The 25,681-nt window shown below is 37.4% G+C and overlaps 2 protein-coding genes across 5 annotated transcripts in view; one reads left to right on the forward strand and one right to left on the reverse strand.

Annotated features, from left to right (window-relative positions):
- Window positions 1-25,681, reverse strand: part of LOC6041061 (Kv channel-interacting protein 1) — a 164,528-nt gene that overhangs the window by 5,266 nt on the left and 133,581 nt on the right. For all 4 annotated transcript variants that reach the window (XM_038252017.1, XM_038252020.1, XM_038252018.1 and 1 more), the window contains 2 exons: window positions 10,384-10,457; window positions 10,050-10,262 (listed from right to left, as the gene is read on the reverse strand). In XM_038252017.1, coding sequence (XP_038107945.1) covers window positions 10,050-10,262; window positions 10,384-10,457 — 287 coding nt within the window. The remainder of the gene's footprint in view (window positions 1-10,049; window positions 10,263-10,383; window positions 10,458-25,681) is intronic.
- LOC6041062 (fibrinogen-like protein A) lies at window positions 1,610-2,676 on the forward strand. The gene is made up of 3 exons (XM_001850321.2): window positions 1,610-1,763; window positions 1,832-2,377; window positions 2,509-2,676. Exons 1-3 carry the CDS (start codon window positions 1,684-1,686, stop codon window positions 2,594-2,596), a joined length of 714 nt encoding a protein of 237 aa, XP_001850373.2. The 5' UTR covers window positions 1,610-1,683; the 3' UTR covers window positions 2,597-2,676.

Below are 25,681 nucleotides of genomic sequence, written 5' to 3' on the forward strand. Positions count from 1 at the left end.
GAATAGGTGATCAAAAGACCTGTGCAACGAGTTCAAAAGATTGAAGATCTGACAACCCTATCAAAAGTTATGCGCACTTAAGTGTTATTTATGCACTTTTTAGAGGCCGGATCTCATATATTTCGATGAAAACGTTGTCCGGATCTATCATGCAACCTGTAGATGGATAGGTAATCAAAAGACCTTTCCAACGAGTTCGATAGATAGCAGATCTGACAACCGTATCAAAAGTTATAAGCACATAAGTGCCCTGAATTATGGAGATCTGACTAACCAATCTGATGGTATGAATAATGAATCAAGTTGATAGAACACTGAGAAGTCCACCCTTTTGTATCTATTTTGGATAGCAGTTACCCTCTGAATGGGAGGAAGGCACCAACCACCTAAGGGTGGATTTAGTAACGTTTTTTTTATCAATAATTTCCAACCTGAAATATTGATGAGTTAGAAATTTGGTGCCAAAGAAATGTTTATGTAAAATTAGACGCCCGATTTGATGGCGTATTTAGAATTTCGATAAAACGTACTTTTCATAAAAAAAAACACCAAAAAAATGAAAATTTTGCCATTTTCCGTTACTTGAGTGTAAAAAAATAGGAACATGTCAGTTTAAGGGAAATTTAATGTACTTTTTGAATCTACAGAAGGGTCATTTTTTCATTTAAAACAAAAAAAAAACATTTTAAATTATTTTTTTAGAGTGCATAAATGTTCTACAAAGTTGTAGAGCAGAAAATTACAAAAAAAACGATTTACAAACATAAGGGGATTGCTCATAAACATCACGAGTTATCACGATTTTACAAAAAAAAGTTTTGAAAAAGTTACCTTTTGCGTTTCTTTTTGTTTCGTCGTCCGTGTCTTTCGCGGGTGACCATGAACAGCCATGATCAACGACGACCAACCTTTTCAAAAAAAAAGTCGTGAAATGGCAATAACGCGAAATTTTTGAGAACGCAATCAAATCGGGCGTCCAATTTTACATAAAATTCTCTTTGACACCAAATTTCTATCTTACACCGTTACAGGCTGCAAATTAATGAAAAATACCTCTTTTTTCGCACGTTCAATAATGAAAGGGGTAAAATCGGACCCCAGATTCGTCATCAGGTACAAAAGTTACCCCTTTTGGACAAAGTTTCACGCAAATTAAAGAGGGGTCGGGACAACCGCTGTGTGAGTTGGCGGAGAATTACCCAAATATTTTTATAAACCACACCAATCAAAAATTTAACAACACAGAAAAAAATAATGTAAATTTGGAAGCTTTAATTTTGGAAGGTTGAATATTACCTCTTTTATGATATAATTTTACCTCAATTTAGACTGAAAAAATGACATTACAACAGAAAAGTGGTAAAATTACACATTTCCAGATGTAAAATTACACCTTTTTTCTGACATAAAAGATGTACCCCTTCCCAGATGTAATATTACCATGATTTTTTTTTTCTGTGAAATTCCTAACAGCTTGTTTTAAAAATGTTAACTGATTTACGTCTGTTTGTCTGTGTTGTCACCTTGACCTTTTCCTAAAATTTTGCGAACGATAATTCAAAGCAAATCGCGCTTTGTTATCAAAACTCTGAAAGTATAAAAATTCGAAGCAGTTCTTTCTTCAAGCAGTTAACGTTTGGTGATTGTTTAGAGCAGACGGTTTAAAAATTTCATGAGGTAACGATGAAATTTTTGTTTTTGGATGTATTGGCACTGTGTTGGATGGTGGTGACTTGTGAGGAAACCCAACGCTTTCAGAAAAGGTATAAGATCTGTTTGGTTTTGATTTATAATCATATAAACTATGACTAATTTCGCTTCTTCTTCTCAGGAATCTTCCTGAAACTGTTCCAGAGAAGTTAGTACTGGATCCGTGTAAAACAGCTAGTACATCCGGGGTATTCCAAAATCAACAATTGAACCAAAATGTTTTCTGCGAAATGACGACTTTTGGTGGTCGTTGGATAGTGTTTCAGCAGCGAATTCCCGGGCAAGTTAATTTCGAATTAAGTTTTAACGGTTCCTTCGCTGAATATCAGACTGGGTTTGGCACCGTTGGAAAAGATTCGGAATTTTGGCTGGGGCTCGAGGCCCTCCATCAAATCACATCCAGTGGAGATTATGAGTTGGTTGTCGAGTTGAAGGATGAATATGAAAAATACGGATACGCTCGATATTCTAAATTTCACGTTGCCGGAGTGGATGACAAGTATCGGCTTACAGTTGGTGGTTATTCGGGGACTGCAAGTGATGCGTTAAGCCAACAAAATAAAGCGCAATTCTCGACCTATGACAGTGACAACGACAACTCCAGATGGAACTGTGCCAAGGACACTTGGAGTGGTGGCTGGTGGTACAACAAATGTGACGATGAGAGGTAAGATTCTTCCTTCACTTAAATCCAATTAATTGAACATCATTGAATTACTCTTTTCGGTCGATATTTTATTTTTTTCTCTACTTTAATCATGTCCAAATATTTTTCATTTTATTTTCAATCTATTGCAGTGCTCCCAACTTCCAAATTGGACCATTTTGGCCTAATTTCACCGGCTACTACGGGACATACACCAGAATGATGATACGTCGTAAATAGTAGCTAAGAGTTGAAAATAATAAATAAAACCTTAAATATTATCGATGATTCCTGAAAACTTAAATTATGATCTGTTAAATTATTAGATAATTGGCTTAGTTAAAACAAAAAAAAACTAAAATAAATCCAGTTTAATTTTCATTGCTGTTTTGCACCCATTCAAGAACAATAAATGAAGGTTTTTAGTCTGCCAAAGGCGGTTTTACTTGCCATTATAAAAAAAAATACAGGGATTAAATAGAATTCCCAGATATATATATATATTTTTTGTTAAAATGATTTGCGTAATAGAAAAACAATATTTTGATAACTTTTTTACTAAGTTTTTGCCTTACTCACCTCAATCAGGAAAAATAAACTTCTTTATTCGACCTCGTAGACATAGGGGAGTGGGGAGACTTGATCCCCGGGGACACTTGATCCCCGGGGACACTTGATCCCAAGCCTGTATCTCGTCAGTATGTGGGTAAAACAATTAGCTCTGTTCTAGAAAGTTGTGCGAAATTAACTAAAACTCATTGTAGAAAACAAAGAAAAAAAATTAAAAATGTTTAGATTGAGTTACACACATTTTTCTAGAACGAGCTGCAAAAAACTTCCAAGAGATCTTTTTTTCTTTGTTTTGATATGTATAGAAAACACTAAAAAATTATTCAAAAAACTATTTTTTATCCATAAATTGTTTGATAAACTTATCAACTCCAAAACCCTTACGCATTTGATGTTAAATTTATCGTCATACTATTTTTACAATCAATTGTTTAAAAAAGTGCGTTTAGGGAGACTTGATCCCTGCATTTTTACAGTCACTGGAATCAGCCTCAAGATTAATTAATTGGGCTGGGTTTTCGTACATAGTTTCCTTTAGTATAGTTGTACATAACTAACTGCAGTTTGAACCATTTTTCAAAAGTTTTGTAAACAAAAATTTCCAGCTTTTGTAAACATGCTTAATTTTGGTCTAAAAAATAATATTTTTGGTTTTTAAATATTTTACATACTAAACTTGTTATATTTTGAACACAAACGTACAGGTTTTATGTGAAATTGCTGTAACTTATAGAAAATTTAAAGTTTGGATGAATAAGAAACATTTTGCTTAAGATTTCTTCAAAATGTTGAAAGGGGGATCAAGTTACCCCTAGCATTTTTAAAATCCCGGTTTAAAATATTTATATAAAACGCTTGGCATGATTCAAAGAGTTCATATGATGAACTACCCTTATTAGCCAAACATAGATGAATGTTTAAGCTTTCAATTCAAGCAAAAAAGTTTATAGTTTTGTGAGAAATTTACAGAGTTATGTGCGGTACAAAAAAAGAGGATCAAGTCTCCCCACTCTCCCCTATACCTACCGACTCAGAATCAAATTCTGAACAAATGTCTGTGCGTGTGTCTGAATGTGAGTCCGTGCACCGAAGAATATGCACACGATTATCTCCGGAATGGCTGAACCAATTTGGACCGTGTTGGTCTCATTCGATCCGTCTAAGGGTCCCACAAAACCCTAGTTAATGTTATGAAGTTTAGAAAAGTACTTCAAAAGTTATGCTTAAAAAACGATTTTAACAAAAGTCCGGAAGATTGTAAAAAGGGTGGTTTTTGTAAGAAAACCTGTCATGCTATACATTTTTAGAAAGTATTAAAAAGGCCTTTCCAATGAGTCTAAAACATAGAAGATATGATAACCCTACACCCAACTGGCAGTCGCATGATTGTGATGCATGGCGGCATGAAAGTATATCAGAATCTACATGAAATCTGTCCTCATGCATTTTTTGCGATATAGGAGTATGACATTTTTGCTCGTTACCGACAATTATCGACATTACCGACGGCTTTTTGATTGTATTTCACAAAAAAAAACTTAGCAGAACGAGGATTGAACCACCAACTTCTTGGTTATTGATCCGACACGCTACCACCGCGCCATGGACGCTTGATGAAAAGTGAGTGAAAGAGCACCAAGATATGCTTCTCTTTGGAGTGTTGCTCGGGGACGGGCCAGCTTTATATGTGTTGGTGAGAACTGCAGATCGCTGAAATTTTTACACGCGGGCAAAAATGATCTACGGGCTTGCTGCAAAAAATGTTATAAAATATGACATTTTCTGCAGCAAATCCAATGTTGCAGATTTTGAGATATATTTATTTATTTATTTATTTATTCGTCAAACATACGTAGACTACATGATCGTTGCTTAGTTTCTAATTACAAGGGGGGAACATCTATCTTTGATTGTAGAACTGTTTTTTCATGGTGGATTTTGTCATTGTGAAATCGATTATGTTATTATATTTGTTATAAGTTTCCATCATTCTATTCATGGGCCCGTGTTTAGCGTAGTCAGTTCTGTGAAAATGCAATGCGAATGGCTCACGTGCTCTCAATACGCGTGTGGGTTCATAGAAATTTAATGTTTGTAACAACTCTGGAGAATTAATTCGGTTTGCAATTAGATCATTTACGAACGAAAGAGAAGCGAATTCACGACGCTTTACAAGTGTTTCTAAGCTTATTAACATACAGCGTGCAATATACGAAGGAAGGGGAAACACTGTCCACCCTAGTTTACGAAGAGCAAATAGTAAAAATTGTTTTTGCACTGATTCAATACGGGTTTCGTGTGTTTTGATGTGTGGACTCCACACGACGCTACAATATTCAAGAATAGAGCGAACATAAGCTATGAACAATGTTTTCAATGTATAGGGTCCTTAAAGTTATAACTGAATCGTTTTATGAAGTTGAGCATATTAGTTGCTTTGAATACCATCGTGTTGTAATGTTCGATGAAAGTCATTTTAGAATCAAGTATGACTCCTAAATCTCTAACATTTGAACAGGTTTCAACTATCTGGTTGTCTAGTTTTACGTTTATATTTGGCTTATTTATTTTTCTGCTGAACAAGATCGATGTACACTTTTTAATGTTAAGTTGTAAAAGGCTACGACAGCACCATTCAAAGAATATGTTGATTTCGTTCTGGAATCTTGAAGCGTCAGTTTCGTCTTTAATTTTCATAAACAATTTCATGTCATCTGCGTAAATCGAAACGTTGATATGCTTAAATATAAAGGATACATCATTTACGTAAAGAATAAAAAGTAATGGGCCTAAATGAGAGCCTTGAGGTACCCCGGAAGTAACATTGATGAGCCTAGATATGAGGCCATTAAATTTAACACATTGCGTGCGTTTTGTTAAGTAAGATTTAAGCCATGAAAGTAGATTAGAATCAATTCCGATTTTATCCAATTTGAAAAGAAGCATAGGAATGTCCACTCTGTCGAAGGCTTTGCTAAAGTCAGTATAGAGTGTCTGTACAGAGTTTTTGTTATCCATTTCATTCAATGTGTAGTTTACGAACGAGAGAAGATTAGTTGCGGTTGAGCGCCCTTTGAAAAATCCATGCTGTTTTTGTGTTATGTAGTCTTTTAATTGAGCAAACATTTTGTTGTTAACTATTGCCTCAAAGAGCTTGGGAATACATGAAATAAGAGCAATTCCACGGTAGTTTTTCACGTCAGATTTTTACCGGATTTGAAAATTGGAACTAAATATGATTTCTTCCAAGCACTTGGGAATATTCCTGATTTTAATGATAGATTAAATAGTCAATAAAGCGGAGAAGCCAGTTCAGAGGCTACATTTTTTGCAAATTTTGGAGATATTCCATCTGGTCCGGTACTTTTTGAACTGTCAAGAGCTTTAAGAGCCGCCTGAATTTCATCTAAGGATAAGCTATCGACTGTTATTTCGTTATTCGCTTGGGGAATAAAGGAAAAGTAGCTTCGGTCTCGATCGTTTTCATCAAAAGAGGTGTATACGCTTTCAAAAAAGTTTGCGAATAATTCACAAATTTCTGCACTGTTTTTGCCAATTTTATTGTCGAGAGACATATTTGACGGAAAATTACTACTTTTTAATTTTGATTTGACAAAATTGAAAAACTGCTTGGAATCACTCTTGATTTCCGATTCTACCTTTCTATGATACTTTTCAAATTCAAATTGGATGGTGACTTCTAACTGACTGCATATTTGTAGATACTCATCAAGTTTTTGGCTATTGCTTTTGTAAGCTTTGTGAGCTTTTTGTTTTCTATTTTAAGGTTTTTAACCTCTCTTGTAAACCAAGGCGGGTGTTTGTCAATTGTGCGTCTTTTTCTTCGTATTGGGACGCTTTCATCGAGGATGTCGTATATAATGCTATAGAAAGTGTTAACTGCTAGCTCGATGTTCGCTTCTTTCTCTAGTAATGCTTTCCAATCAACTTCTAATAGTCTACGTTTGATTAAGGGATAATTGGCATTATTGTAATCAGGAATTTCTTCGTAATCTGAACCATCTGGTCTGTTATTAGCCTTATGCACGAAAAGTGAAAATTCAATTGCTGTGTGATGAGCTTCATTTTTCCAAAGTGGATTATTTGCTTCAGTCACACAGAAGTCTTCAGTCATATTAGTAAAAAGAAGATCAAGAAAGCGATTATTTTGATTTTTAACATGATTAATTTGATTTAGGCCGAGAGAGTACATTTTGTCAAAAATTACTTGTAATCTATCACTTTCCCCTAAGATGGGAATAAGAATAGACTCGTTTTCTGCGTCAACCATGAAGTCGACAGCACCGAGATTGAAATCGCCATACAAATGTATTTTGGATTCGGGATCTAGACTGGAGATAATTTTTTCAGCGTTCTTGAAGAAATCTTCATATGAGCTGAGTGGCGATAACGGGGGAAAATACACAGATGCAAAGATGTGAGTCTCTTTTGCAATCTGAGCTTTGACCCATACGTGTTCAAAATGTGCAAAAACGTCAGAATCAAGTTTTTCTGAGTCAAAATTGGTTTTAATGGCGACTAAAACGCCGCCTCCCGACTTTTCCCGGATGATAACAGATTTCTATCATTCCTGAATACATTAAAGTTGCTAGAGAAAACCTCTTCGCTTAAAATACTAGCGTCCCAACTGGTCTCCGTGCCAAGAATAGCAGTATAAAGGCATCCGCTGATAGCTTGATTAATAGTGTCGATTTTTGCGGCACTTTTCATTCTATTGAAGTTTTGACAGTAAGTCAAAATTTCAATTAAATTATTAGACGCAGTGGTTGGACTTGTCAAAATTAAATTATCGCTAGCTTCACATGAAGGCGTCATTAGTTCATAAAATTTCCTGTTTCCGAAAAAGAGCTACGTTGCGCTGGCCGGAACATCCAGCTAGGTGTTTCACTGTATACCTGTGCGCTTCTATGTATTAGCTGAGCTTGGGTGGGCTGTTGCTGTTGATGAAGTTGTGGTTGCTGTTGTGCCGGTGGGTGTTGCTGGTGAAATTGAGGTTGCTGTTGTTGGTGGGACTGGGCTTGTAGTTGTTGCTGTAGATTTTGATGATGTTGTTGATGGGGTTGTGGTTGTTGTTGTTGATGTTGCTGTTGCTGTTGTTGCTGGAGGGTGGGCTTGTTGCGGCTGCTGTAGGTGTTGAAATGTTTGTTGTTGGTGTTGCTGTAGAGATGGTTGCTGAAGTTGTTGATGTTGCTGCTGCTGTTGTTGGTCTTGATAGGGTTGCTGGAGTTGATGAAGTTGTTGCTGTTGTTGGGATTGATGTTGATGCTGCTGGGGTTGGTGTTGACGTTGCTGGGATTGTTGTTGTTGGAGCTGGATATGCTGTTGGTGTTGTTGCTGCTGGGATTGTTGTTGTTGATTATGTTGTTGTTGCTGGGATTGTGAATGTTGTGGATTTTGTAATAAGTTGACTGGTTGTTTTACTAAGTGTTGTGCAAGCTGATTGTGGCACAGGCGGTGAAGCCGGTCGTTACGTTGTTCTAAGTGGAAATTGTTGTCAAAGAAGCTGTAATCGAGCTCGTAATCATCGAGGTCGTCTGTCCCGGTGTAGCTGGAGCGCCTATGTTGCCGACGCCGTTTTCGCTGATTGGCTTTACGTCTCAATTTAGATTGCTCCTTTCGGCGTGCTGTTCGGATATCGTAGTCAGTCCAGTCAGCTTTCCATAGCCACTTCATTTGGGTGTATCAAAAGTTATTAGCACTTAAATGGTATTTATAAACTTTTCAGAGGCCGGATCTCAGATATCGCCGTCAGTTAGATAATTAAAAGACCTTTGAAATGAGCCTAAAACATCAAAGTTCTGATAACCATATCAAAAGTTATATGCACTTTAGTGTTGTTTATACACTTTTTAGAGGCCGGATCTCAGATATTTTAATGAAAACGTTGTCCGGATCTATCATGCGAACTATCGTTGGATAAGTTATCAAAAAACCTTACCGTAGAGCCAGAAGGATTGAAGATCTGAAAACCCTATCGAAAGAAATGAGTATTGAAGCTTAATCTGTTAAACATGTTAAGGGGGAATGATGCAATTCTGGAAGAAGATATTCACTATATGAATGTGAGGAAGACACCAATCACCTAAAGGTGGATTAAGCAATGTTTTAAAATGAGGCACTTTTTACCCAACGCAACAAAGAGCACCTCGTTCCGACGTTCTGTGTTGAATTGATTCGCGTTCGAACAAAACCGTCGAAATTTATTATATATAGATAGATGTTAGTAAACAACACAGCCAAAGTTGACCCCTAAAAAACTACATTTTTAAAAACATTGACAAAGTCACACAAAACAACCCTGAAATTTTCTAAAATTTTCAGAGTTCTTCTTTCCAATGCTTTTCAAAGATCAAATATTGGTTAAAAAATTGATTTTTGGCGACTTTTCAGATCGAACCCTGTCTAGACGGGGTTAGGTTGTAGAGGGTTAAAAATACACGAATGAAATTTTGTATTTGTTTAGGAAAAAAATAAGGGGAAACAGAGTTAAATATTTCAGACCAATCTCTCATTTGACGAAAATGGGATAAACTGCGCTTTTCGCGAGGCATAAATCTCAATTTCAGACCAAATTTTTGTTCGCCCACTGATTTTTAGGGACAGTCTTGTGAGAGAGTCAAAAACTGATAATGAAATAAGCGTTGACTTTGTGAAACAATCTGAAAATAGTAGATAAACGGACAATATTAAAAAAATATTTTTGTCGTATTGGTCATGTTTGTAACAAAACCACCTACTCCATTTTTATCAACAGTTATTTATTAAAAGGAATTGAAATTTGTGCGAATGTTGATACAAATATGAGAATTGGATTAGCACCCCAGAAATCGAGTGTAATTTTTGTTTAAAGAATTATTCTAGCCGATTCCAAGATCACATCACAGAGGTCAAAATGCAAATATAGAAACTGGGCGAAAAAATTACCAACTCCACATCATAGGTCCAAAAAATGTTCAATCCAGATGTAACAATGTTCTCTACGTCAGATATAATTCCGGTCACCTTCAGTATAAATTTCACACTAATCTCCGATCTAATGTCACACCGCAGGTCGTCAGAAACCAGCCCACCTCCCCCTCCTCCTCTGCAGCCACTCAATTACCTCAAACAGCCGCTCGACTTTGTCCTTGATGGCCTGCTCCTCCTCGCAGCCCTCCGGGACCTTGCCCATAAGCTCGTAGATGGCGGTCACGATCTCCTTCATCTCCTCCTTGCTGATGGACCCGTCCCCGTTGATGTCGTACAGCGAGAACGTCCACGCGAGCTTCTCGTCCACGGTGCCCCGCAGCAGAATCGACAGATTGGCCACAAACTCCTACCGAAGTAGGAATGAAAAGGAAGAGAAAGAAAAACCCGATAGGAATAAATTAGCAGATCGTTAGGTGCAGCCCGGTTCCGGGGTTTTCCGGGGGCCGGGCGGCAGGAAATTGACCTACCTCGAAACTTAATGAGCCATTGCGGTCCAAATCGATGGAATTGAATACGTAGTGTGCGTACTGGCCGCTGCTAGCTGCGAGTGGATGTGGAGTCCAGACATCGATATCCGTTGGTGTGTAGGAATTTCATGTGGGAAACGAAGGACGTGAAAGAGAAAGAGAGAGAGAGAGAAAAAAAAACGAAAATACAGTCAGTTAGCTGCGATAGGCCGGAAATGAAGGATTCATGGGGATGAATGGATGGATGGATGATTCTGATCCGTCAGGACGTACGTGACCGTTCTGTGGAATGAGTGCATTTAGATGGGAAGTTCTGGGCGCGGTGGATTAGGTATATATGGGGATAGCCTGTGGTGAATTGAATGACTATTAGATTCTCATCGATCTACTGCCAAATGTGACTTTTTCTGATATGCTTCAATCGTGGTGGAAATTTGATCATGTACCTATTTTCATCACTTTTTTAGACAGGCTTTCACAATATTCGAATCGGAATCGGAATGTTTTTTTTTTTACTTTTTTTGTTTTGTTTTTCAGGTTAAGTCTTTAGGTTAGTCTAGTTCTTGAAGCAATGTCTTAAGTTGGTCATTAGGTTCTAAATATTCTCATCATGTTCATTAGATAACATGAAACGTGATTCTCCGCGCTCGTGAATTTTCATCACCTTCACTAATGCGGTATGCAAATAACTTTCATTTCTCTAACACAAAACACAAAAGCTCCTCGAAATAAACCAGACCTCCAACAATCGCACCATCTGCGTTAATGAGAAATTGTGGCGTAGAATTAGTCATATATACTTTTTTATCTAACTCTGACTCTGTTGTTTCGAATGTGGTTTTGCTCTGTGTGGTGAGCTGGTTGGTTGAGGGAAAATTAATAACTGAGAGCCGCGCATGATTTCCATTCCGTTGGAGTTTCCAGACACGTTTCGACGCCCACAGTCGCGCCATCAGTCAAGGGTCTGTTGGTCTCATTATTCAACAGCCGGAACAGGACGACAGGACGACTCTGGCCAGCATTAGTATGCAATTTGTTTTCCGTGCTAATCCCGATGGCTGAACGGCAGCGTTGGGCAGTTTGTGGTTTTTGGGGACAATTAAGCCATCAGGTTGAGGTCGCGTTCGGAATAAATATCATATTACGCGACCAAAAGTGCTTTGATTTGCGGTTTTTCTTCGATTCGCTGGCATGAAAGCGATTGTGGAGAGTGCAATTTGACCTGAAACTTATATGTAGTAATGTGACCAATAGGGTCCTACACCCACAGTTGGGCAGCGCCATCCGAGAGAATAAAGTACACGATCTGGTAGTATAAAGGTACACGTTCACTAAAGTTCTCTGACTATGAGATGGTCATTTGCCAATATAAGCCACTCAATGAGATAAACCGTTTCAATGAACAAATTTTCGTGGTGGACTGCGAGAGGTTTATTCTTCCATTTATTGTTGGTAGAGCTATTCTCTCGGCTTTCTACTGTGGGTGTAAAGCCCTATGTTTTTATGTACAACTATAAAAAACACAATTTAAAACCAGTTCCGATCACTTCTCAAGTAGCATTCATAACTTGTCGTCTGTTGAATAATAGTTAGACAGCTGTTTTTGATCAACATACGAGAAAAAATTTCAACATTAGTTAAATAACAGTTTGTTTCACTACTTATATAACTGACTTATGTAACTCTTGAGATGTGTGCCACAGAAGTGTTAAAACACAGTCACCTTCACTCTTTTCCAACTTAAACACACAACATAGGGAATATGCACCCGCTCCTAACTCCATCCCATTTGCTAATTTTCACTATTTAAACAATTTATTTTGGAACAATTTTGATAGAAACTTGCTTGCTCCTATTGAGCTATTTATCACTTTATTTCACTTGAAAACACTTTTTATGAGCTCCAATTGAACGTCAAAGTGCTGATATGCCAAGATGCTGTTCCCTCATCTGCAATGTTTTACTCGAAAACAGTTTGTTGAACACAGTACACAGTAAAAAATGGGCGTGGCCAATCATTCTATAAATAACCTTAGGTTTTCTCGCTTTGTTACACAAATGTTATCGGAGAATAGATTATATAACTGATGCTCAACATACATATTTAACTTGACATTGCGTGTTGCAAGGTGGTGTAAATTTGTACATGAGGAATTTAGAGTTTCAATAATGTTTATTTATTGAAGATAACAATTGTTTTGATTGTTGACCGATTAATTTGTGAACATATCGCTGGTAAAAGCTACAAAAATTATCAGCTTATAGAGTTTATGATAGAGAAAACAACAAATCAAAACCATACCGATTTTCAATATTACTCCGTGGTACGGTAATCGAAATGACAGTTGAAACGGTTTGTTATAACAAAGTTATAACAAACCGTTATACAGTCGACTCTCTGGCTGTCGATCTTCTCGATATCAATAATTCTCCATCTATCGATGAATTCTTCAGTCCCTTCAATCTGCATACTTCAATTATCTTCATTCCTCGATATTTTCCCTTGCTTGAAGGATCTCTTCCTCGACTGTCCCTTGGATTCTGTTTGCTTTAAAAATCTCTTCCGGTTGTCAATAATTTCACTCTCTCACTTCACGAGTCTTCATTTTGCATCGTTCTGTAAACTGATGATTCTCTTCCTCGACGGTCCCTTGGATATTGACAACCAGAGAGTCGACTGTAACTGATTTGAAACAAACTTATATAACTTCAATTCCAATAGGGACGTGGCGTTACATCGTGCTGCCACCTGGTTTTTTAACAGTCTGGACCCGAAGCCTGATTTTTCTGTTACATTCTTATTGGAATTCCATATAAACTGTAACGGGGATTGCAGGCACTGGGTCCTGACTATTAAAGCGCAAGAGTGTAAAAGTGCTGAGTCATCGTCTAAAAATAGACGGCGTCATTTTCCACTTTTGCTCATCGAAACCGACTACTTTATCGACTTCATTTTGCTGGGCGAGATAGGACGCCGTCTATTTTTAGACGATGACTCAGCACTTTTCCACTCTTGCACTAAAAAAAACCAGGTGGCAGCACGATGTAACGCCACGTCCCTATGACAGCCTTCGTTGGAGTTAAGTTCTTTAGCTAACAAAACAGACAGCAGCCTTCTTATTGACGCTTGGGCCAGCTTGTTTACTATGAAGCCCCGTGGAGAGATGTGGAAGCGCGCCTGAACCTGCCGTGGAGATAATAACAAATCGTCGAAGTCATCGGATCGAATCTTGGGACAGAGGAAGTTCATCAAAAAAGGAAAATCTTAAAGTTCGCCATGCAGGGAATTTCACACTTATCACATGCGCGCCATGATTTTTTTTTTCTTTTTTTAAATTCAATTTCGAATTATTTTAAATGAATCTTGCAGAAACAAGCGTACTTTTTTTATTAGCTTCGTCGTTGATTGAAATTCTAATAAGAAACGTTTGTTTACATGTAACTTAGTCGACGGTTAGATAGCTGTTTTCAATCTAACTTTCCTTTCCAGTGTGCGTCTTGATTTGACAGCACAGCCGTAAACCACGCCCCCTTTTTTTCGTTGAATCTCTTGTTAGATTGCACAGTGTTGTCAAATACATTTGTACAACTTACTCTGATAACTTACATCTTATACAACAAAAAAAAAGTGCGCCTTTTTCCAGTTCACAGGAGTTGTAGAACAAGTTGTGGTAACAAGGCGGATTGGTTATACAACCAGTTAGGAAATACGTTTATCTGACAAAGTGTGTTGCTTGGGAATTTTTATCATTTTAATGATTTCCTGGAAATCGATTGGAGATGATTTCATCCAGGGGAACCGAGATATGGCCATTTATTACCCCGGAACATTTATTCCGACGATTTTATATAATTCCCCAATGGCCAAATATCGAATAAGAATGTTGCTCTTAATATGATACGATATTTAAAGCTCCCTTACGATAAGACAGTACAGAACTGACCACAGAAACCATGTTCCGGAACCCCCGTAGAAGATTGACCAGGGCGCTCCAGTAATGTTGGCATGTTTCATTTCAAAATTCATGATTTCAACAAAGTAGGCTAATACTAGTTTCAATTCTGATCTTATCTGCTGTGACCGGTTCCTGATACCACATTGGTTCAGTAAAAGGCAAGAAGCTAGTTCAAGGTATAAAACGGTTTTTTTTAAATAAAAAAATGTCTTTCAAATTCTTCATTACATTTTGATCAAAACTTTACTTTGGGTTTTCAAAAAATAAAAGAAAAGATTTTCTATTAGTATCACTTTAAATCTATATAACAATAGTATGAAGTAAAGCATAAAAAGTTAATTTTTATTTTAACATAAAATGTTCATGAAATTATATCATTTTCAATTCCGTGAAATTAAGAGTTTAAGAGTTTTGCTCCTCATTAAAAATAAAAATCGTTAGCGTGAAAAATCGGTAAGCCTAATCGTGAGACAATACAAATAATTCAAAATTTAGTAAAAAAGGTATTAGACTATAACAAACAAACAAACTAAAACTTTTTTGTGTTTGGCAGATTGCGGCAAACTCGCAATCAAATCCAAATAAATGCAGACAAACAAAAAAAACCAGGCAAACTGTCAATGTGTTTGTTTGTCAACAAAGGTGAAGAAAGGCGACATCGACGTTGTTATGCTATCATATCACACGGGCATTTAAGGTCCAAATTGAGATAAGAACGCCATTTTGTGCAACTCACAATGCCTTACTATTTGACCTTTACTGCCCATGTTCGCATAAATGTCCCATATGCAAAAACAGCAAGCTGAGAAAGAAGTTTGTCCCATACATAAGGCTATGTGTTAAGTTCTCGCGAAAAAAATGGATTTCCTCGTGATTTCTAGAACAAAGTACTGGATGTTATATGCTCTTTTGAACCAAACTGCATCAATAACTCAAAAGTGATGAAAATGCATATGGGGCATTTATGCGATCAGAGGCAGTTTATTGATCCCCAAAATTCGATTCCAATCCTGAGATATTTAATAGAAACCGGAAAAACTCCGTGCGTTGTTGTCACTCTTCATATGAAAGAAGCTTCAATCATGTCGTGCTATCTTGGCCAAAGGGATATCCGGTCAGAACGCGTTTGACACACGTACTACATTTGTAATTATAACTCGGGACTCCGTTAACCAATTTTTCGAGACAATGAATATAATGGTCAGCCAAACAAAACATGTTTGTTGTTTTCATTGCGTGCTCTATTTTTGTTTATTCAAGGTCAAACATTAAAACGCGTTTTTCTTGTCAAGTGACAAAAACTTGCAAAAATGAGATTAAAATAATATTAGCTATAGCAGATATATGCCGTGAATCGCCTGGAAAAATTAAATTGTTTAAAAAATATATATCGTTTAAATATGGAAATTCTTTAATATTCCAAATTGGACCTCCAGTAAAAAACTTGAATTTCTGGAATTAGATAAAACTACTGATGTAGTTAATGGTTTCAAAATGAGTTGTATGGAGAAGCATGACTTATTCAATCGCAATAAAGCTCCCCATAAGCCTGAAAACACTGTCAATAGAGTATATTCAAACCAATCGTTATTGAAATAATGGATGAATGGTCACTAGAACAAAAGAATAACTAGCCATAGCAATCCATAAATATGCTGTCATTATTTCAATAGTCGTTCCAATCGTTCCAATAGCCACGGAACCCCCAACGATGTCCATAAAATCACACTTTATGATCATTGCAAACGGAAACTACTGCAGTGTAGTATTAGCGCTATAAAGGAAAGTGTCGTCCCATAGAGTTGTGCAGAACATAATGTAAATTCACCCAGAACACACACCAGCTAGTTACGTGCAGCAGGGCGTCATTATTCCCGGCCAAAGTGGCTCGTAAAAATAGACTAGCTGCCGCGAACTTCTTTTACTGTTTTATGGAGGTGCACGATACTTCATCGTACATTCGTCATCGGCTGCCATAAAACAACCAGAAACCTCCAGAACAAGAAACGCTTCCTTGCCTTGCTGTCCAGAAGTTCAAACAGTTCTGCTGGATGTGATTCCATTACGGCGTTAGATTGATTGTCGTGTCCATCTCAACGTGACAGAGGATAACGTAGTTAGGGACCCCGTCAGTCAGTCAGCCAGTCAGTTCGTCTCGTAAGTTGGTCCGATTTAGCTCCGTGGCCACGGCGTGATTTGGTAATAAAATTTATGTGCTACAATTCATTGCTTACAGGCGGCCCAAGGCCGGCCGGCCGGCCAGACGGGTTGACGTAACTGACCGCGGTTTGGATTTGGGACGCCAGTGCGGGACCAACTGGCCTTTTCTGGGTTTTTTGTCCACACGTGTTTTGTTTGAACTGCTGTTTGTAAACGATTGCTTATGTTTTGGAGTTTGCCACTCCTGCAAATCGATGTTAGGATCATTTCGCCATCCTTGGAGTTCGATTCTAACAGAGCATGACGAAAACTAAGCTGTTGTTCACGTTGAATTTCAAAATATAGCTTAAAAACTGTGTTATTAAGGCACCAATAAAAGCCCTGGTCTACCGTTGATTTAACAAGCATTCCCCGTGAGCATTTCTAATACTTTTCCACGTTCTGATTTATTGCTTACGATGTGGCGGCGAGTTATCGCTGGCGGCCTTTTTACGATGCCATCGTGTAAAATGTCCTCCCTCGCGAACCATTTTGAGTGTGGGAAAGTAATGCGCTTACCGGTCCCGGGGACTATACGTATAGAGTCGTAGTCTTTTATGACAGCGCGTTCTATTGGTATGTAAATTAGCTCCCATGATTAAAGACACCAGATTCGTATGTAAATATGGGTAAACTGATTAACACGGCATCGTCAATTTTGGGGGTTTTATCAGAGTGAAATTTCACACTTGTGGAAGGACTTGAACCTTGAATTCTTTAAAAATAACATTGTTTCACAAATTTGACTTCTGCAAATAAAAAATTTCCAAGCTCTTCGAGAAGAACTAACACAAAATCAAAATCAAATTCAATTCAGTTCCACAATCCTCACAGTCAACGCTTCCCGCGTCTACATCGATCAACCTTGAGCAAATTGAGCTGCCACCAGGCCCGGGCCATTCCCGCACGAATTCATGCATGCCGGAAAACCAATTACCATCGTCGACCGTCGGTCCTCGGGGTCCAGCTCAAGTGGCACAAATTTGCAATTTTACAGAGTGGCGACGTCCAAGCAGCAATTTTCGCGCGTGTAACACGAGTAAACTTTTCCGCACTTGATTACAGTGATTTTCGACTAGATGGTCAACGAAGAACAGTTTTAGGTTCATTGAACATAGTAAAAGTAAATCTTTCCCAGTTCCCTGGGGTTAACACCCTTGAAGAGAATCACGGAATATCAAAGCTGATTCAGTGACGTTTAATTTAAGATATTTTTAAGGTTTCAAAACCAGTGTGCGACCTTTCGAAATGTAACTGTTGATTTTTAAAGCTCGAAAATAATTTCAATTAAATGAGCAGAAAGTTGCACAAAAAAGAGACACCTCGAGATGTAAAATGAGGTGACACGGTGTGTTTCAATCAATATCAATATCACTTAAGTGGACATATCTCGAGATAGGGTTGCCAGATCTTCAATGTTTTGGGCTCGTTGTAAAGGTCTTTTGATAACCTAACCAACGATGGGTCGGATGGTCCCAATTAGCACTCATAACTTGTCGACTGTTGAATAATAGTTAGACAGTTGATTTTGATCAACATACCAGAAAAAATCTCAACGTTAGTTAAATAACAGTTTGTATAACTACTTCTGTAACTGGCTTATATAACTATTTAGTTTTGTGCCACACAAGTGTTAAAACACAGTCAACTTAACTCTTTTCCAACTTTAACACACAACATAGGGAAAATTCTCACATGTTTGGGAGGTTAAGCATTCGCTCCTAACTCCATTCAACTAGTTGATTTTCACTATTTAAACAACTCAATTTGGAACACTTTTGATGGAAACTTGCTTGCTCACTTCCAATTGAGGTAATTATCACTTAATAACAGTTGAAAACGCTTTTTATGAGCAGTAATTGAACGTCAAAGTGCTGAAATGCCAAGATGCTTTCCCTCATCTGCAATGTTATCCTCAAGAACAGTTTGTTGAATAAGAACAATATTGCACTGTTTATTTCACTGCTTATCTAACATTGTCATGTGACAGCATCTTCTGAAAAATGGGCGTGGCAATCATTCTATAAATAACCTTAGGTTTTCTCGCTTTGTTACATAAATGTTTGCGGAGAACAGTTTATATAACTGATAATCAACATACATATTCAACTTGAAATTGCGTGTTGTTAGGTGGTGTAAATTTGTACGTGAGGAATTTAGAGTTTAAATAATGTTTATTTATCGAAGATTGCAATATTTTTGATTGTTGAACGATTAGTTTGTAAACATATAGCATGTAAAAGCTACAAAAATTATCAGCTTTTGGAGTTAAAATTAAGATTAAAATTAAAATCGCTCCGATTTTCAATATTACTCCGTGGTACGGTAAACGAAATGACAGTTGAAACGGTTTGTTATAACAAAGTAATATAATGGAGTTATAAAAACTGACTTAAAACAAACATATAAAACTTCGATTTTAATTCCAGTCACTGTTGGAGTTAAGTTCTATAGCTCACTGCTATATAACAAAGCTGACAGCAGCCTTCTTATTGACGATTAGGCCAGCTTATTTGCTATGATGCCCCGTGGAGCAATGCGGAAGTGCGCCTGAACCTGCCTTGGAGATAACAACAAGTCGTTGAAGTGGTCGGATCGAATCTTGTGAAAGAGGAAGTTTTATCAAAAAATGAAAATCTAAATGTTCGTCATATTATCATCTCAAATAAAGAGAGATTGATAATATTCACAGATAGAGAGCACTATGATTGTTTTTTTTGTCAATTCAATTTCAAATTATTTTAGAATGGTGGTGGTGGTTAATTTATTTCAGGCAGCTTTAACAATATTTGTCATTCGCTGCCTCATTTTAGAATGAATCGGGCAGAAACACGCGTTCCAAAATATACAAAGATTCTATTCTTGTTGGCCTCGTCGACATTCCAATAAGAAATGTTTGTTTACATGTAAGTTGGGCAACGGTTAGAGAGCTGTTTTCAATCAAACTTTCCTTTTCAGTGTGCGCTTTGATTTGACAGCACTGCCGTAAGCCACGCCCCCTTTTTTCGTTGAATTTCTTGTTAGCTAGCACAGTGTTGTCAATAACATTTGTCTAACTTACCCTGATAACTTGCATCTCTTTCTGGCAAGTCATACAACAGAAAAAGTGCGCTTTTTCCAGTTCACAGGAGTTGTAGAACAAGTTGTGGTAACGAGGCCGATCGGTTATACAACCAGTAAGAAAATGCGTTTGTCTAGCAAAGTGTGTTGCTTGGGGTGGATCCGGACAAAGTTTACATACATTTAAGTGAGATCTGGTTTCAAAAAGAGCACATAAATATAACATAAGTGGCCATATCTCGAGACAGGGTTGCCAGATCTTCAATGTTTTGGGCTCGTTGAAAAGGTCTTTTGATGACCTAACCAACGATGGGTCGGATGGTGGATCCGGACAAAGTTTACATACATTTAAGTGAGAATCAGATATATGTGAAAACACATTTTTATATATAACTTTTGAACTACTTAACGAAACTTCAATCTGTAGAAAACTCGATCTATGGGACCCTAAACCAAGTCGAATGCAACAGGTTCGGGTCAAATCGATTCAGCCAGTACCAAGAAACATGAGCTAGTTTGTTGGTCACATACATACATACATACGTTTTTAAACAAAGTTCATTTTTAGAGCAGGATTATAGCCTTACCTCAGTGAGGAAGTCAAAACAAACAATAAGTAGTCGATTTGCAACGTAGAGAATTAGTCAGCGTTCAAAGTAGCTTTTCAATGTAGACGCACGGTTGTTATCAATCATGAAAGACCACGCGTCCCCGTACAATGATTATCTTCTTCAAAACTATTAACTACAAAGCATTGTCACACCAAATGATGACCCTTGTCCAGAAGCCTGACAAGTTCGCTTCCTCCTGAGCTTCGTCCAGCCAAGATTACATGCCACGTGAAGCGTGAAGTGTAAACATCGTGGTGACATGACATTACATTCCATTCCAGCTGCAGCAGCAGTCAGGGCAGCGGCGGCTTGCAATGACTAAATGGTTTGAAAAGCTATTATTTCTAGTCGGTCGGACGTGTACAGAGTGTAAACTCGGTGTACACACGTGTCACCACGTGGACGAGTCATTCGAAACTCTTGCCACAGTGACCAGAATCCGCGCCGCGCGGCGGAAAATTCCTGCAGTCAAGTGCCAACCCCGACCGCTAACTGACACACAGATGGAAATGTGAGCGCATAAATCCTGTGTCGACATTCGAATACAAATGGCATCGAAAACCAATGTTTTCAGCTAATGGCATCAGCGTGGTGGTGCCGGTCAAATGTGAAAAGTTTTTTTTCCCTGGGGCGGGAGCAAAACTGTTTAAAGTGTGCTTTTATTCGGAGAAAAAACGATGCGCCATATGTGCCCAATTTCCAATTTTCCCCACACGCTGCTTTTTTTCCTGTCGATATCGCCGAGTTAAGCTCAAATTGGAAAACGAAATAATGCTCTGTTTAATCCGGCTTTGGTCATGTGGCAGCATGATGGCAGCATAACACCCCACATTCATACCATGTGTGACTTTGACTTGGTGATGGCAATAAAAGAGCTTCTCGTGTGCTGCTGGGAAAAAAATAATATTGAGCTTTTTGAGCATCTGATAGGATAGTGGAAACGGGTGGAACGTCTCACGTTGGCACAATGCACCAAGCGGATAAGTGAATCAACAGCAACGTAACAATGTTCAGACACACCGAAATCATTCGCATGACAACTCACAGGTCTTAGCGGTCTCCCAAACCTCTCCAGGAACCCACACCAACTTCAGGAAAATTACTAGTACACCTGGAACATTTTGATTCCCCATAAAACCTGGAATGAAATAGAACCCAGGCCAGTTAGGCTTTTTACTGTTGAAGTTTGTATGGGGAAAATCGCGAAAATATATGGGGAAAAACATCGTTTCAGTATTTTTCTGACAGGTGGCGCAGGTCTCACCCAAAATTGTCCAAGTGTGAGATTCTTGTAGGAAATTCAAAACGAAAAAAAAGTTTTTTTCTTATATACTTTCTATATACCCCTTATTTACTTTCAAGTAAATAAGCCGATTTCGTTTCATCGCATTACTAATAACTCATCAGGATCAACTCGGATCTTCTTGCACCCTTGGACAAAGTTATAGGAAGTTGAATTTCCTACAAGAATCTAACACTTGAACAAATGTGGGGTAAACCTGCGCCATGTGTGTGTGTGTGTGGTCCAATCCAATACCCGCTAACCGGTAGCAAAATTATGGGAAAGTATAATTTGTATCAGACTTTGTATATGCCGAATGCTGATACAACTTATCTCAGTCCCGGGTATTAGGTGGTGATAGCCCTCGCGCTGCTTCCAACGACCCATTTCAGAATGGGAGAGATCATAGCGGCCCAATTCCGAGGTCGTTGGGCATTGTCCGGCCCCGCCTTAACATAGAAGCAAGCACCAGACGGATCCTTGATCTATCTTAAGACTCCCAATCCCTTCAGGCAAATCAGGGATCAGAGCGTATTTAATATGAGAAGAATACAACATGTTTTAAAACCTTCAGATGGCCGACTGGTTAGAGACCCAGACCATCAATCCAGAGGTGTGAGTTCGAATCCCACCTGATTCAGTTTCGTTTTTGTTCCAATTCCTGATTCCAAATTTCAAAGGTAACGACCGGGATTTGATCCCTGAACCTTCTGCTTGTGAGGCACGGAGCCGGTTTGGGGGTAAACCTGCGCCATCCGCTGCCAAAATTCTGACGCGATGGTTTTTCCCATATATTTTCGCGATTTTCCCGATATAAACTTCAACGATAAAAAGCGACCCCTTAAAATCGAGATCTACAAACTGACATGGCGAGCGCCGTTGGTGGCCAATGACTGTTACCTATTCGCAACTGATCTAGTTCTGTTCTGTATTTCCTATATAACAGCTTAATTTACAAAACAACTTATATTTTTAATTGATTTATCAGATGCCATTATGTATTTGAAGCTTTTTATTGTGATTGAAAAGCTCTAATTGGGTTATTACACTATAATCACTAAATAATAACCTCTTACCCAAGTATGTAGTATCATAATTCAAAAAAATAATAAAAAATATTGGTTATGTAGTCAGACTACATTTAAGTGCCCTTTCAATTCAAATTTGACCAAATTTCTTCCAGTTATTTCTGAAAAAAGTACACACAAAGTCATCTTTTACCCCGATAGCGAATGTCTTAGAGGTTTTAAGTTAAATCATTTTTTAGGAAAAAATTACGAGGTACATAAAAAAATATAAATAGTAGAGTGTAACAAAAATGACTTTTTGGCGGGCATTCAGGGGTTTGTTCAGGTGTGCATACTGAGCCTAAATCCCAAATATGAGCTTGATTGGACGTAACAGGAGCTGGCGCTCCGCCCTTCAATTTTAAATGGGATTTAACCCGTAAAAAAAGATTTTTTCAAAAATGTCACTTTTTGAGGCATATTGGCCATTAATGCGTTAACCAAAAACATCACTGGCGTATAGGCCAGATCCTTGCGCATCTTTTGGTATATATAACATTGAAGTTTGGAGCATCCTGGAGCTCGGTACAGACCTTCAAAGTTTGGCATATTTTCGAAAAATCGGTCCCAGCTAAATCAAATGGCGTCTCGGGCGTCGCGAGGTGCAACGCATATCTTTTTTGCCGGGGCCGATTTTTCGAAAAAATGCCAAACTTTGAAGGTCTGTACCGAGCTCCAGGATGCTTCAAACTTCAATGTTATATATACCAAAAGATGCGCAAGGATCTGGCCTATACGCCAGTGATGTATGCCCACCTGAACAAACCCCTGAATGCCCGCCAAAAAGTCATTTTTGTTACACTCTAATAAATAGTCATCACTGTTTTTGCAGATCGAAAAAGAGTCACTGACAGTTTAACTTTTCTAACAAATAATCAACGATAATAGCTATCTCTTACTTGGAACTCAACAGGCGCATTTTGTTTATAACTGAGTACAAGAAATCAAAGTGTTGCATTTAAAATAATTGAAACTAACAAAAAATGTCAAAAGAATTTTCAACAAATTTGAAATAATCATTGATTGTTGATGTTGATGTTGATTTTAGGTAAACTATTTTGATATCGTTGCAAATTATCGTTGAACAAATCTCAAGAATTCAGTACAAAAATGAACTAATAAAAAAATGTATAGAACAAAATATAGGATTTAAATTAATTTTTTCAAATATTATAAATAAAAAAACAGAATCAAAATATTATCAACTGGTACAAATTTTCTCACGCCAATATGACGGAAAGTGATAATCATTGCAAATCAATGTACCTTAAAAAATGAAATATTTGTGACCTAGAAAATATTTTACTTGTGTATATTTGTTTTTAATTATATTTTAAGTTTTTTCATATATTATGATGGAGGCGCAAGATCATCCATAAAGCTTCGTTTTAGGTGAAGATTCACGAAGTATCGTGTACCTCCTTTTTAAACTATATAAAATTTGAAAATTAAAATAAATTAGAAATTTCCAAGTTAAAATATATTCCATGTCACAGATATTGGAAAAGGACATCTTAAGCGTCCTTTCCAAGAAAAATTGTTTAGATACATTGATTTGCAATAATAATCTCCGTTAGCCATGGCGCGATGTCTATGTACGTCTTAAAAAAAAAAAAAAAACAAAAAAATGTTTCGTTTAAAATTGTCATTTAAAAAAAGGTGCCTGTCACTGTGCTTCTTACAAATGTCAGCCTGAAAGTGAGCAAATTGAATTTTAATGTTCAATAGATCATTAAGGCCAGATTTCTTTTAGTTATTCATTCAAAAATAACAATTTGATATTTAAATTTATTAGCTTTGAAAAAAATATTTTCAAATTTGCAGTTAAGCAAGTAAATCCAAATTAACTTACAAAACTGTTCTTCTCAAAATGCCTCTAAAACTGAAGATATTTTTTGATATCTGTTTCCATAACGTATAAAACTTGTAACCTAGAAACTTTTTTCCGTTTATTTGCTTTACTTTACTTTTACTTAACTTATTTTTCTTGAGAAAAACATGACGCTTAGAGAGTATTTAAATAATCCTTTTTATCAATGTTTTAAAATAATTAACCAATAATAGTTAACTAACTTTTGAAACATTTAAAATATGTGGAGTCGGAGTCGGAGTCGGAGCCAACCATTTGTTGAAAGCTGGAGTCGGAGTCCGAGTCGGAGTCGGAGTCGGCTAGAGTTGGTAGGCCTGAGTCGGAGTCGGAGTCGAAGCCGGAGCCGGAGTCGGAGTCGGAGTCGGAGTCAGCTAATCTGAGAAAGCCGGAGTCGGAGTCAGAGTCGGAGTCGTTTGAAATATGACCCGACTCCGCAGCCCTGATCAAATCTAACTACAATTTGAATAATACCGGTATTTCAAATGTTTTTGGGCCTCGAATTTTGATGTCTGATCTAGAATCCGCATACAAATTATAGATAAATTGATGCAAACCTGAAAATTGTTCGGTTTTGCGCCAAAATGCGCTATTTTGAAAACAAAGCAACTGAAAAATAGGGGTTTGGTTGAGCGTTTTAGCAGAATGCATGACTATGAATACAAAGAGACGAGTTGTTCCTTTTAATTCCGCTATATATTATACAGTATGGAAAAAAAGTATTTACACCCCTTGGGCACTATGCACATTTTGAAATGAAACATGTAAACAATTTAATGTTTGACAGAAACCTAGTACGACGTTTTGTTCAGAAACTCATGCCAAACATTTTGCTACAAAAATCTCATGAAAAGATGATTTCTGTAAAAAGTTATATAACAAATACTATTACAGAAATAAAAAAAAGGTAAAAAAAAAAGTTTGTACACCTTTCGAAAAAATAGCATAAATAAAGTTATTTGTTGACAAATCACCATAAATCCAGTCTCCCAACTCCAAGAGGCATCCTTGGCTGATTAAAAAATAGTTTGGATTGAATATAAAGTTTACTAAATATCTTAATCTATAATCTATATCAGCAATTCCCCACGAAAACAGCATGGAAAAAAACAAAAGTGCTCGGATCGGGCTCAAAAATTTTCTGGGGGTTCCCTGGCCGAAATAATTAGACCCGTATTTTTTTGTTTGGCCATTAGGGTGACCTACGCCGTCTTAGGGTGGTCTGAAAAATGGCCATTTTCGTCGATTTTCGCAAA

The sequence above is a fragment of the Culex quinquefasciatus genome, chromosome 2 (assembly GCF_015732765.1).
Source record: "Culex quinquefasciatus strain JHB chromosome 2, VPISU_Cqui_1.0_pri_paternal, whole genome shotgun sequence".
Lineage (NCBI taxonomy): Eukaryota > Metazoa > Arthropoda > Insecta > Diptera > Culicidae > Culex > Culex quinquefasciatus.